Source organism: Protopterus annectens, chromosome 17.part0 (genome assembly GCF_019279795.1).
Source record: "Protopterus annectens isolate FY-2018-M chromosome 17.part0, PAN1.0, whole genome shotgun sequence".
NCBI classification, from domain to species: Eukaryota; Metazoa; Chordata; order Ceratodontiformes; family Protopteridae; genus Protopterus; species Protopterus annectens.
Window position 1 is genome coordinate 524369531 of NC_056751.1, and position 15264 is coordinate 524384794.

At 38.2% G+C, this 15264-nt stretch overlaps 1 protein-coding gene across 3 annotated transcripts in view; it reads left to right on the forward strand.

Moving 5' to 3' along the window:
- CADM3 (cell adhesion molecule 3) overlaps nucleotides 1–9220 on the forward strand; it is a 1289148-nt gene extending 1279928 nt beyond the window's left edge. For all 3 annotated transcript variants that reach the window (XM_044059344.1, XM_044059345.1, XM_044059346.1), the window contains one exon: nucleotides 6640–9220. In XM_044059344.1, coding sequence (XP_043915279.1) covers nucleotides 6640–6758 — 119 coding nt within the window. In that variant the 3' untranslated portion in view covers nucleotides 6759–9220. The remainder of the gene's footprint in view (nucleotides 1–6639) is intronic.
- Nucleotides 9221–15264: the final 6044 nt, after the last annotated feature.

Genomic DNA, 15264 nt, shown 5'->3' on the forward strand with positions numbered 1-15264 from the left:
ATAATTTGCATAACTTCCCAGTCATTTTTAAGTCTTCTTAGCTTAGTCACCTTTCTTCCCTTCCTTTTTCTTTCCTAATTTATTTATTTTCTGGTTAATATTAGTACTACACTGATAAAGTAATTTTCTAGTAGTCATGTTCCATGTTATAAAAAAACGTAAAGAACCTATAAGCATGTTCATTTAAATATTGAGGATTACAAATAATATCATAAGATTCTGTTTGTCTTGTAGAATTATATCATAATATTATTGCTTAGTATCTTTTTAGTTGCACATCTACTGCCAAAAGCCATGAATAACTTCTCAATAAAATTAGATGTTATTACCATTTCAGATCCTCAAAGAATCTGAACACCCTCAAGCAAAATAAACGAACATTTCTTTGATATAAATCAAGACATTAAGCTAGCAGAAGTAATAATGAAAATCTATAAATTCCAACTTTCTTTGTATCCGTGTTTAATAAAATTGTAAGCTTATATGACTTACAAAAGCAGCAGTATCATTCAAGTATCATTCAGATTTTTACAGTAAAAGGACAGAATAGCGAACATTTTGTGCTGCTCATCACAATGAATCCTTATGTAGATAAACAACACAAATTAACATTCAGCTCCGAGAACAGGCATGCTTCTTGTTCAGTAATAAAACTGAGTTTTGTAGAATGTGTCTATTGCTGATTAATTTATTTACTGAACTTTTTGTGCTGGTATCTGTCTGGGATGGTGACTACAGTAAACTCTAAGTTAAGCGGAACTCAAGCAACCAGCACTCTCTAGCAATCAGCAAAAAAATATTGAAGAAATACAGTACAATTTTCATGTTACACTCATAGCCGGCCTTAGGCATAGGCCAACTAGGCGGCCACCTGGGGCAACTGTCTAGCAGGGGAGCTTTTCCAGTAAACTTCTTCTTCTTCTGGCTTTTTCCTGGTTAGGGGTCGCCACAGTGGATCACCTGTCTGCTCATGATAGGCAGTGGAGTTTTTACATTGTCGAGTTGCCAGCCCGATGCCCAACCTTACACAAAAGGCACACACATGCACACACTCACACCTAGGGCCAATTTAGAGTGTCCAATCTACCTACAGCATGTCTTTGGGATGTGGAAGGAAACCAGAGCACCAGGAGGAAACTCACGCGACCACAGCGAGGACATGCAGACTTCACACAGAAGGCACCCCAGCTGAGGATCAAACCAGAAAACCTCTTGCTGTGAGGCGGCAATGCTAACCACTGCACCACCGTGGCCACCCCTGGATGTGGGGGGCCACTGTGGAGTCCTTTTGCCTAGGGCACCACTTGACCTAAGGCCAACCCTGGTAACACTTTTACCCTCCCCACTCCTGCAGAAATGAGTCTATATTATGTAATTAAAACATGAAATAACCAACAGCCATAACATCGACACATATACATCGAACGCTGGTAAATACGAGACACCTAAATGACGAAATTCAAAATATCGAAATAGCATGGTTGGTCAACATGAACGGAACTGCATTACCTAATCATTTGCAATGATTAGGAAATGTAATTCCGTTCATGTTGGCCAACCATGATAATTCGATATTCCGACTTCCGTCTTTTAGGTGTTTTATATTTCTCACCGGTTGATGTATATGTGTCGATCTTATGATTGTCGGTTATTTCACATTTTAATTACATGATACAGACCTGATACATTTTTAGAGTTTAAGATTTTTATAAAGGAGGATAGGAAAAAATTCCTTCCCTCCCTAGCGTGAGAAAAAGTCAAACCAAATAAATAGTATAGGGTACAGTATTAGTCAGGCCTATTTTTAATAGAAACTCTCAAACAACCAGAAACTACAGTTATCTGGCATCTACCAATCCCCATGGGTGGTGGTTAACTGAGCGTTTACTGTATTTTACAAAAGTGACATGGAGTATGAAATGCAATGCAGGAATTTATTGGAGGTAGGTATCAGACATGCACAGAGGAAGCACTAGTATTCTAAGCAGAAAGCATGTAAAGCTGTAAGATCAGTGATTGTTAATATTATGTACGAGTAGCACCATGAGGTTAGGAAGGGTCGGCAGTACTAACGCTGGAAGAGAAGTATGTTGATAGGATATCATTTTTTATACCACATTCTATGCAGGACATGCATTTTATAGTTCACTGTTGTGTAATTCATTCTACATGATGTGTCACGTTTTCTTAAATTGAAGGAAAGTTTGAAAACAACATGTATTAGCAAACTGAAACAAAAACATTACGACAGTGGACATCAACACAGTAGGAGTTTAAGTAGTGTGTGTTGATAAAATCAGTTGACAGAAAACAGAGTGTGAACTGAGATTACTATGCCCATAGCACACAGACATGCATATACACAAGGGTTTATATCAGATGATCAAGTTTTCTGAAACTCAAGCTTCATATGGTTGAGACCATATGTTCGACTTTCCAAAAACTCAGACAAAACAAAACAACCAAAATCTATGTTTTTCAATGGGAACAAATGCCCCTGCACTCCTTGTAAATTATATATACCAACTCCAAGATTGCACTACAGTGGGGAAAAAGGTCAATTCAGTAACCCCCACTGTACCACAATCTCCATATAAGTGCATTGAGTTTTCAGAAAATCAAACATATGCCATGGTCTCAACCATATGAAGTTCGAGTTTCCAAAAACTCAGTCATCTGACAGAAACACACATGCACATAAACACACACATACACTCATGGAAAGACTCACTCACACACTCACATGCACATATACACATGCACAAATGCACACAGACACGCAAACACAAACACGCACATGCAAACAAAGCCCCAACACACAAACTCATACTCATGGAAACACACATACACACCCACAAAGACACATACATACAAATAAACACCCAACACACAAACTCCCACTCATGGAAACACTCACTCACACACCCCCATGACTCATACACCCCCATGCACACTGCAACACACACAAATATACACACGCACACACACATACATGATGTTTTCATAGTTGGGAGTATGTGTGGAGTTGCAGTCACATGGAGAATGCAGGGGTGCCTGGCCCCCTGCAAAAATACATTTACACACACACACACACACACACACACACACATATATATATATATATATATATATATATATATATATATATATGTATGTATCTTTTATGAAACATATTTCTTTCAGTTTAGTAAAATAAAATCAATGAAACATAGCCTGGAGTACAGTGATTCTAATTACCTTAGGTGAGTCCTGAGTTATAATCTGATGGTTTACACATTCTGTTAAACACTTATACTTCATAATGTTTGTTTAATATTCATCAGTATTATTTACTTCTTCCTTTTTCAGTTACTAAGGCAATTGCAAAATGCTTTGATACTATGTCAGGAACCCTCTTATCATCCTCCATCCTTTTTTTAGACCCCTTGTTACACAGGCATCCCCAAGGTACATTGGGCAGGGAGAATGTTAGATTCTTTGGAACTGTGAGCTCTGATTGGCAAGTGAACCCAAGTTATGATTATCAGACATTACCCTCTACTGGAACCATCAGGAGTCAGGTTAGTAGCTACTAATCCAAGCATTGTCCCTGACTTAATCCAAGCATTGTCCCTGACTTGCTGTGATGCAGATAACCTGGTTTTATAATAAAAATCTCTTGAAGAGAACTTGGACCTTCATTTGGAAACAAATATTCTAGAAGGCCTTTCTATTGTTCTGTGTCCCAGACAAAGTAGTATTCACAAAGATGCTTCTTCTGACTTGACTTTGACATAGTTCAGATTCCGAGCAGATTGAAAATGTTTTCATACACTCACCACTATGCAGCCTGTGGGTCTTTATGCAAAGGTTCAGGGACATTACTGTCACTGTAATGTCAGGTCACTAAATATAACTAGTCCTGAGTAATATTAATATCTAGGATGTCAACATGTAATTCCTCCAAATAAGGGAAGGCATAGGTTTTGTGTTGGTGGGTTCTACTGCTATCCATATTAAATGGCATTCTTTAACTTGTTTTCTCAGCAAGGTACAATCACATCTTACTTAGAGCTGGAGCCATTTTTATGCTGTGATTACTGTCTGACCATTTGTGCAGGAGAATCATACAGATATGGAATATTAACCTTTCTAAAGGCTCTATTCATGTGCCCCTGGAAAACATTATGGAAATGTATAATTTGACAAGTTATACATGATCTAGTCAACATGCATTTAACAACACAAACATTAAGTCCCCAACTACCTGTCTCCATAAGGTTTCCCCAAGGATCCATCCTTGGACCCCTACTCTTCTCTGTTTACACCAATAATCTAGCCTCTGCCACCAAGCATGGCACACTCATACAATATGCAGATGACTCGACCATCATCTGCTCAGCCCAGTCCCTACCCAAACTGCAAAAAGTCACACAGGAAGCCTTTTCCTCTGTTGAAACATGGTTATCCGATGCCCAATTAATACTCAACCCAAACAAAACTGAACATACTCAAAACAACTCTCACTTTAACATCACAGCAAAAGACAACACCACTATATACCCAACTGAACACACCAAATTGCTAGGAGTGGAAATAGATAATAAACTAAAATTTGACATTCACATATCCATGACCATAAAAAAAGTCCACAAAAAACTAGGAGCGTTATACAGAAATAAGCAATTTCTCACCAAAGCAGCAAAGATTTCAATAGCAAATTCCCACCTTATCTCCACCCTACTTTATGCCTCTCCAATATATACAAACCTAAGGCAATGTGATCTAAACAAGCTAGAGACCTGCTACAACAAAATCGCCAAATTCGCCACAGGGGCATCCTACCGTAGTCACCACTGTCTCTCACTTGCTGAACTGGGCTGGCTTGAACTCCCTCACCTCCTTTAGTGGTATCAACTCTCACTTGCCCACGAACTAGTAAACCATCCACTAAATGTCCCATCCCTCCAGAATCTACTCCAACCCTATCACACCACCAGACCACTAAGATCCAGCAACAAAAATCACTTGCAGATCACTAAAGCCAATAACTCTGCTGGTGAAGCACTATTCTCTTGCGCCATAGCCAAATTATGGAACTCACTCCCACCCACAATTACCTCCGTACCATCATGCACCCACTTCAAAACTTTACTAAAAGCGCACCTAAAAACATGCTGGCTATGCCCTTGCAACTCCCACTCTAATATCATCCACCCCATCCAACCACAACCTTTCTTTCCACTCAACTAACTACCTTGATTATAGCAAGCTCAGATGCTCATAAGCCTAGTACTTATTATACAACAGGAACTTCTCATTGTAATATTTGTTAATGTCTGTTATGTACTTCACAGATAAAGATTCTAGTTGTCTACTGATGTACTATGTTCTTCATCTGTAAATATGTTGTAAGCAATTGCTATGTTAAATTGTTAATCGCTATGTAATCCAATGTAACTACTGTCCGTTTATTTTACTGTGGAGCTTTTCTCCCTGGGCCTCCGCTGAAAATGGACCTACATTCAGTCGGACACTCCGGTCAACAAATTTAAATAAATAAATTAATTAAATTAAATAAATAAGTCACAAAATACCACCTTTCTTAACAAAAGATAATGCAGTTGGTATGCTATTCACAACCTCTCTTTCCATTGCATCCACTGTTCCAGTCTATTCTGGATTTTCTAGTTAGTAAACAGAACCTTGCATTTTACACCCTCTTATCCTCTTGCATCTGAGTAGGAAGAATTACCACAAGTACTTGCTCAATCAAGAATTTAAATGCATTCTATAGATTACATGGATTATTACTGGCAAATCCTTTGAGAAACACCACTGTAGCACATTGTTCACTATGTAATCAAATCAGTCAGTTCAGTGGTAATCCAGTTTTCTAAATATGCAATACAAGATTATCACTGAGGTGACTACAAAGTCAACTGTATATGCTAGCTGATGATGCCATTGCTGAACAGCACACACTAAACTAAAAACGAATAATGTAAAGAAGGATGAGGGAGCCTGCAAATACAACTGTTTACTACTAAGTGCTTATCACTATTGCAGCAAAAATTTATAATAAACTAATGACTTCCTTTCATGAAATCTGTACTTTGGCTCTTAGTGTAAATGGTGACTTGCATTGAGAGCAAGTGTTCTGGAATCAGACCCTATGTGTTTTAATGCAAGAGGAGCATTCAGCATAATGTTAAATCCTGAGTTATATGAGTGGTGAACAGTTTTTTTGTTTGTTTTTTTTTTGTGTGTGGAATTTTGTCTGTATTACTGTTTCAGTTTACAAATTCTCTTGTGTTCAGTTCTGAATTGGTAAGTATTTTTACTTGTTTCTTCATTTGAAAAACATTTAATGTTGTAACTATTGCACATGTTGATTATCTGGTGAAGCTTGATAATGTAGAGGCCAGTTAAATTTTTCGAGAAACACATTATATAAGTGATTAAAAATAATTAGACAAATTTGTGTGAAAAAATGTCTAAAATAAAATTAAACTTAGCACTTTATTTAAATAACCATAGTGCTGAAACAGCAATGCTATGTTAGCAGAAAAAAAACTGATCAGTTATACAATCAGAGATTGGATACTTGCTGTGAACAGGACTGATTCAAGCAGTCTGATTTTTATTTTGTTGTTCTAGGCACATACCTGACTCATGAGGCAAAAGGGTCGGATGATGCCCCAGATGCAGACACTGCCATCATCAATGCAGAAGGTGGGCAGGCCTCTAGTGATGACAAGAAGGAGTATTTCATTTAGAGGTTGGAGAAGATTCAAAAATCTATATAAAATCTTAAAAATATTGGAAACTGTTAAGGGACCATATGGCATAGCTACGCAACACTGATGGTGACAGACTTGAGAACTTCCAAAGTAGCCAGTTAACAAACTTCGACTGTCTAGGAGCTGAGAACTAGCAAAGCTTTTTTACGGAAAATCAGTAGAAAGAAAATATAACCAGGAGCATCAAAAGCTGGTTTAATGGACCTTGTACAGAAAAAAATAAAAGTATATTTAAGCTTGCTTGTATCATTGTAACTACAGCTGAACAAAATGTTTTGTGAGTTGTTCTCAATTTTTGTTTCGTTTTCCTAGTTTCATATTTTTCCTTTTGACAGAAAGTTCTAGTGGATAAAATAACACATTTCATTGTTTCATTTGGTATTTTTGTTGGATGGATGGGGGTTGGGGAGGGAAGACTGGAAAAGGACAGAGGGAGGCAAATATTTCTCTTCTATTTCCTGTGAAGCTTTTTTTTCCCCCCTAGGACTGCAAGAAAATCAAACTGACAAGAAGTCTGTGGAAGAGAATTTTTTTTTCTATTGCACTGTGGGGGTATTCATTTTTGTAACTTTATCTGTTTACTTCTTTGATTAAACTATTATGTACAGTAGAAGGTAGTTACTGTAGGTACCCTCTGATTGTGCTTCCTTCCAAATCTCTTGACTAACTTAAGGACTTAATATGTACAGTACATTCCTAAACAATGACATGACATCATTATCAGATTTAACATAACTGCCTGCAGCATAAATATATAATGCAAGCTGGAAACAGATAATGCTCTACTTACTTTATTCACTTCATATGGGTATCTGTAGATGTGGTCTGAATTTGTCTTTCACTAGCTCTAGCATGCATCCAGACTAACGAAAACAGTTCAGAGATATCAAGAAATCTGTAACGAATTGCATGTGCAGTGTGTCTGACAATGCTCATCAGGATGTCAAAATCATTTTGCAGCCAGACAGGTAAATTATCATTGTTTTGGCAGTATGAATTTTGTATGCAGAGGAGAAATCTAAGTTTTCTTGATATACACTCCCCAACTTGTCTTTGTTGTAGGATTCTGCATGGAACTATTAAATAAGGATGATTCAGAACTGTCATTATACAGACTTAAAATAGGTGATGGCTAGAACAATTTTGATAGAGTTCTAGCAGCCAAAAAGAGTACTTATTTATGTTGGTGGGGGGGCACTGGGGATTGCGTCACTGTTGTTAATATGGCATTCCCATAGAAAATTTGCAGCTGCCGATCTCTGATGTTAGCTATCTTTCTTGCTTAGCAGTACAGGTGCAGTGTGATGGGAGCTGAACATTCAGTTCAGAATATTCAAACTGTGAGGCAAAAGAAAAAAACATGACCTTAAGGAGTACTCCCACCTTTTTACTTTATTAAGTAAAATACATTTTTTAAAAGTTTCCTTTTTCAGATAACTTCACTTGGACTGATTTATGCAATTAGACTGGTGCTGCCCGAACTCTAGGTGTGATCTCGTTAACAGTTACAGACACACCTGCGGTTGTTAGACACTCGCAGTGAGGCAGCCAATGCAATTCTAATTAGGATACAGCAAAGCAGATTAAAGCAGGTGTAGACCTACACAGTGTGCTCAAAATCTGCTCTGTTGTCTAGAATTCAGGTATAGAACTGAAAACTGCTGACAGGTTTGCCTGCTTTTCCATATGATTTCTGTTTCAAGCAGCTGCTGATATTGTGCTGTAGTAGATAGAGTGAAGACAGCACTGTATCAAAATGTAGGAGGATGTTTCAAGGATGAAATGGTTTGGGTTATAACCAGAGCAGCTGGGCTTGCAAATCTTCAGTTGCACATTATGCCATGTATTCAAATATTCTGTTAGAAAACTAATTTACAAATAACAAGAGTATTAGCATATTCTGAACTACAATACACATATTTGTATTCCCTGAAATGTAATTTTTAAACAGTGTTTATTAGACTGATCTGCTGTAAAAATAGAAAGAATAGAAGATAAACCAAGAATGTTAATCTGTTTGCTGAATGGAAGAAACTCTGTGTGTGTGTGTGTGTGTGTGTGTGTGTGTGTGTGTGTGTGTGTGTGTGTGTGTTTCCTTTCTGTGTTTCTGATCTCAGGCATTTCATAAAAATCAGTGGTATAGGTGCCTGTCGTATTCTATATGCTTCCACACCTTGAATTGGCAGGTTTCAAATAGACCCCTGGGAAATTCTGAATATGCTATAGGTCTTGGATGTCTGCTAAAATGATCACTGGTGGAGCTAGTTACTATTTATCCAAATGTTTCTCTTGGGATAACACAGAAGGATCATTATTTGTAACACCAGGTGATTACAGACATCACTCTTGTTTGATGAGTGCTGTGTACAACAGTGAGATCACATTTGTCATATTACCAAACAGAAAAATAAAGGATACATTACTGTATAAAAACAAAATTGTTTGTTTCATCTTATTGATAGTCTGACAATGATTTTGGGATCTTTATTCTCTTAACTGTTAGAAGGATAGACAATATGGTTTTAGAAATGTTGTCTTGTCCTACATGAGTGTAGTCATAGCATCAATAGTCACTGGTACTACCCAGATGCTGTGTATAAGAGCATGGGGCCATATGTTGTAAAACCTTTTTACCCCTTCATTCATGGCATGGGTAGCTGAAGGTAACCACCGAGTGTGAACAGCCAAGGAATTTTTACAGGGTTTCTGAAGAAAGGTAGAGTGTGAGAAGTCAGTATATAGCTATTGTTGACTCAAAAAAGAAAACAGTGGGCATGAACAGGGTTTGAGCATAATCACAAGTCCCTGCTCATTCAGTCGATCAAATAATAAACAACAAGCTGTAATGCCAGATGAAGGTTGGGTCTCTATGGCAGCTGCAAAGTCTCACAAAAAAAGAGGATGTGCCCATTTATATACATACAGCAGTCACATTGTGGGGAAAACAACTGTAGGAGTTCCTCTTAGCACAGAGGGCTTCTCTCTCCTTCAGGAACTGCACAAGGTTTACAACTCTGATCTAAATATGAGATGTGCTTAATTATGTTGCACTTCTTTTGCTTTTAGAATTTTTCTCCTAAAATGTATAAAGCAGGGAGTGAAAAAGATGATTCTGTTAATTTGCTCATCAAAAGAAGAATGAAGACATATTTAAATTCTCATTTTTTCATCTTAGATTAGTGGATGTACCATTTTGCAATTGTTTTTTTTTTTTTGTTGTTTTTGGGGGGGGGGGTAAAGCAGGAAAACTAGAAATAATTATATGAACGTACCTTTTTGCCATTATGAATCATGCATAGAATGCAATTACACATGCATACTCATATGCAGACACACAAGTACAGGCAGTTGCATGCTTGTGTGTCTCCTGCGCTGATTTTGTATCCAGGTCTATGGAGAATACCATGCACCACTGTATGTTCCTTATGTACAAGACTGGCCCATGCAATACATAACATTTTGAATTTGTGTTCATTTTATTTTTGCATCGTTGTATACAAATCACCATTCTCAGCTCATTATGGATTTTTTTCCAGAGTGGAATGCATTTCATAGCCATATTTGTTTTTCTTGTGGGAGGTTCAGCAGAAATTTGTTCCCCAGAGGAATTATAGAGCTGCTAATGGACTAGAGATAAAGTCTGTATTATTTGATGTTTGTTTTCACCACATTTCTGTCATGTACTTGTTCATAACTCTATACATATATAGCTGTCCTCCAAGTGTACTGAAAAATTATTTGCTCATGTTTGTGTATATTTGTGGATTTGTTAATCTGTGTGTTTTTTAGGGTTCTGCCTTGTAGTTCTGATAACTATTTGCTTACACTTGAAGCAGGCTATTCCTTCTTGTCTCCTTCTTTGGGAATAATAAAATGATTGTTAGTGTGCCATATTTGGAGACTGCTGAACGCTCCATAAGTCTCTTTCAGAATCATGTTAACAGTGTTGGTAACTCAGGAATGTTCACTTAGATATGTGTGCTGCAGTGCAGGCAGATTCATTCTATTGTAGTGTTTTTTTTGTTTTGTTCTTTTTTTTTTTTAATGAATCATTTTGTACATTTTTTCAAACTACTGCACCGATGCACTTCATTCTAACCCATGAATTGTAGTCTTAAAAAAAAATAACAGAATTCTAATCCAACACAAATGGAAACTACTGCAAACTACTTCTGCATCACATAACCAAACATGGGTTAATAAAGCTTTGAAACATTAAATGGTGATGGCAGAATGGAGAATGTGCTTCTTCTAATGTTATTTATTATGTTTCTCTGGCTATGGCTAATAACTAATGTCCTTCCTTGGCTTCCAGATTACTTCTTGAGTGTAGGATCCATTTGCTCCTGCACCATCTATATTTGAAATTCTCCATCTTACTTTTACTGCTATCTGAAATGAAGCATATTAACTATGCACCTCTCTTCCATGTACATTTAATTTTAGTTTAAGTTGCATTAAAATAAAACAGAGAAAACGTAGTATATGAAAAGGAATATATGTGTTTGTGAATGTATGTCTGGGTCAGTGAACATGCAAGGTCAAGGAATACAACTAGAACTAGAAAGTAATTAATTGATGATAAACGAGAAATGTTACTTGTGATGCACGTATCCTTTGTTTATTAAATGGCTTGCGTTTTATCGGCATGTCTATACTTGTATAAAACAGTCTGCTGTCGATCAGAGTGGGAGTTTGTACTTATGTGATGTAGCATGAAACGTCTTGCTAATTTTGAATTATATCTGAAATATTAATAGTGAGGAAGCTTCCATGCTGTACATAACAAATATGAAAGCATTGTAGCTTCATTTATCAAGCTTGCACTTACTGTCCTTCAAGAAGTTTGATTTCCATAACCTCATGTTGATATTGTCTATTTTATATAAATATTAAGATTATTTTGAGGGGAAACTAAATACTGGTACCTGATAATAAGTGGAATCTTATTCCATAATATTGGAAGGCACTATGCATTGGTCTATATTATTTTTCTGTAATATTTAAGTATAAGGTTCCCCAAGCTGATGTTAGCTGTATCAGACTGTTTTTTTGTAACTAGGACTTATTGCACAGTTAGAGATAATTGTAGACCAGCATGCCACTTTTTTTCCCAATTATTATTTCTTTTCAGAAATCTGTGCAAGTTTATTTATTTATTTTTTAATGCTGACTGAGATCTGACTTGTACCGATTCATTAGACAGAGCGACCAAGCTGGGAAAGATATACTGCAGTTAAGGGTGATAAAGGATAATGAGGGAAACATACTCACAAGCGAGGAGAGTGTGTTGAGCAGATGGAAATAGTACTTTGAGGGGTTGATGAATGAAGAGAATGAAAGAGAGGGAAGGTTGGATGATGTGTGGATAGTGAATCAGGAAGTGCAATGGATTAGCAAGGAGGAAGTAAGAACAGCTGTAAAGAGGATGAAGAATGGAAAGGCTGTTAGTTCCAGATGACATACTCATGGAAGCATGGAGGTGTTTAGGAGACATGGCAGTGAAGTTTTTAACCAGATTGTTTAATGAAATCTTGGAAAGCGAGAGGATGCCTGAGTAGTGAAGTGTTTTGGTAACAATTTTTAAGAATAAGGGTGATGTGCAGAGCTGTAGTAACTACAGAGGGATAAAACTGATCAGTCACAGCATGAAGTTAGGGGAAAGAGTAGTGGAAGCAAGGTTAGGAAGGAAGGTGATGATTAGTGAGCAGCAGTAGGGTTTCATGTGAGGAAGGAGCATTACAGATGTGATGTTTACTCTGAGGGTATCGATGAAGTATAGAGAAGGTCAGGAGAAGATGTTCTTCATACCACATTGCTGCAGTCCTAACACTTGGGGTAGTCCTGTCCCCAGTGGCCGAATACCAAAAGTATATGGCTGGCGTCCGGTCAAAAGGCGCATTGTCTGCACGCCAGGCAGGGTACAAATGAGGTGCAATGACCGGCGTCATATCCCTCTTTCTTTTGCATGGTCCGATGCAGAAGTTTGTTTGCAAGTGCAGGTTGGCGTTTCTGAGATTTCGAAGGTCGGAGTTTCGGGCCGAATCCAAGTTAGAAGTAGTCTGGGGGATTATTATTTTTTTTTTTTCGCCTTCGTTACCATTTTATATCGAAAAAGAAAAGAGTGGGTATTTCTTTGTGATACCCTCACCAAACATACCACTCACCATTGTGTATACCTTGGCCTGGGCCTGAGCATTGCCCGTTGTTGCGTGTGCTCTTGTCTTGTGCTAGATTTATAAAGAGAGATTAGATTAGTGAGTGCTGTGTTTGTTTTGGTTGTGGCGGTATGGTTTTTTTATAAAATGCCGTGAAAATGCCAAGAAAAAAGCCGCAAACAAAAGCAAAAGAAAAGGTTGAAGAAAGCCTAGGCTGGAAGAAACCGTCGTCAGAGAGCCAGGGGGTTGGGCCAGAGGGTTCAGCCAGGGGTTCAGCCAGAAAATTCCTTTGAAGATGTGACCTCTCAGGAGGTAGGCCTATGACTTTGTGGGCAGGGCGTAGACCTCCTTCAAGGGCTTCTCCAGGTAGCTGTTCTTCTCCCCTTTAGGCCTCCCTGTCCCTTCCAAGGCCAGGTTTTTGGGCCAGGCTTTTTTTCAGTTCTCAGTTTCCTTCCAGGCTTTTGTCTGTACCTTCAGAAGGTACCTAAAGATTAAGCAGATTTTGCTTGTTCTATGCCCCTCCTTTAAGATGCCTAGAATGGAACCCCTACTACTGATAGAAGAGCTTAGGATGGGTGAGAGGCTTTGGATCGGCTGAAGACTTGCAGATGCTTTCCCCTTTCCCTGATTCTGATGTAGATGATTCTAGGAGTATTCCCCTGTCTCCTGATGATGTCCTATTTTCCTCTTCTCCTTTCTCCTCTTTGAGGGAGACATTTCATTATATGGGAGCTTTTCATGGGGAGAGTCAGGATTTTAAAGGTTCAGTCAATTTTTTTCTAGGAATGTTTCTAGGTTTTTTTGATTTCAGTTCTAGATGGTGTGTTCTAGGTAGAGTAGAGTCCTGAACTAAATGAGATAGATGCCTCCTGCCTGCACTCTCCAGGATAGACGATATAGGGTGCTCTTCAGAAGCTCATGTCATATTCTAAAGAGTCCTCACAAGGCAGACCACTGTTTCTGTTCTAGGGCCTAAAGGTGTTAAGAGGCTGTTAAAAATCAAATCCCTATCCTAAAGAGGCTTAAAGGCTGAAATTCATGGGGAGGAAAAAAGAGTACTTCTTCTTCCACTAGCCAGGAGAGCTTTGAATTGCCAGTTTCACTTTGAAAAAACAAAATTGAATTCATTTTTCCATTAAAAATCCTCTAGATAGATGCTCTGGGAAGGTATTGAGGTAAAGAGTAGGTTTTGGTTGAGTGTTATTTGGGTAAGTTGCAGGTTTTAGTTTCTGTTTTGGTTTTGATGCTGTGCAGGAGGTGGTGGTGTTGTTTGTGTCTGTGTTCTTCTCTTGCATGTGGCTGGTTCTGGATCTGTTCGCCATTAGCATGTGTGAGAAACAATTTTTATTTGAGCTCCTTACAACAAAACAATGTTGTTTGGTTCTCCTGTGGAAGCTGATGTGTTGTTTGGAGAAAAAGAAGGCAGTTCTAAAGAAAATGGAAGAAGATTTTGCAGGTTATTCAGACGATTTTTAGTTTTTGAGGTTCAGCCTTACAAGGGGTGAAGAAGTCTGGCTATGATTCCCAGTCTAGGGGTGTAGATAGGGTAGAGGCAGAGGTGGAAGGCTGTCTTTCTTAGAGTAGGCCTGAAAAGAGTTCACCTGCTCCTAGAACAGGGAGGGGCAGGGGTCAGTCCTTCGCAGAAACTGGACACAATGACCTGCAAGAAGTTTCACTGTGTCTTTTTGGACTTAGAGAAAGCATATGATAGGGTGCCTAGAGAGGAGTTATGATATTGTATGAGGAAGTTGTGAGTGGCAGAGAAGTATGTAAGAGTGGTACAGGATATATACGAGGGTAGTGTGACAGCAGTGAGGTCTGCGGTGGGAGTGACAGATAATGGAGGTGGGATTACATCAAGGATCAACTTTGAGCCTTTTCTTATTTGCAGTGGTAATGGACAGGTTGACAGATGAAATCAGACAGGAGTCCCTGTGGACTATGATGTTTGTGTATGATATTGTCAAATGAAAAAAACAAAACCAACAAGTAAATCCACAAAAAACGATGCTCCACAAAGTCCAATAAGCTCAGCTTCAGGAACGCAATTTTATTTAAGAACCAAAAGCGTTTTTGCTTCCAGAAAACCAGAAGCTTCATCAGCAAAACCAAAGCAAACGCTCACAAGTTTAAAAAGGTAAGGGGGTGGCCCCAAATTGACGTCACCTCCTTAACCACAGCAAAACAACTATTGTTTTAAAATACCGACATAAAAAAGTTAAAGTACAAAAAATTTTTTAGAAATAAGAATAAGAGGAAAACGCCAAAGGGTAACCTAGCATGTACTAGCCTGTCGATGAAGTAACCTTCAAACATGCAAAATC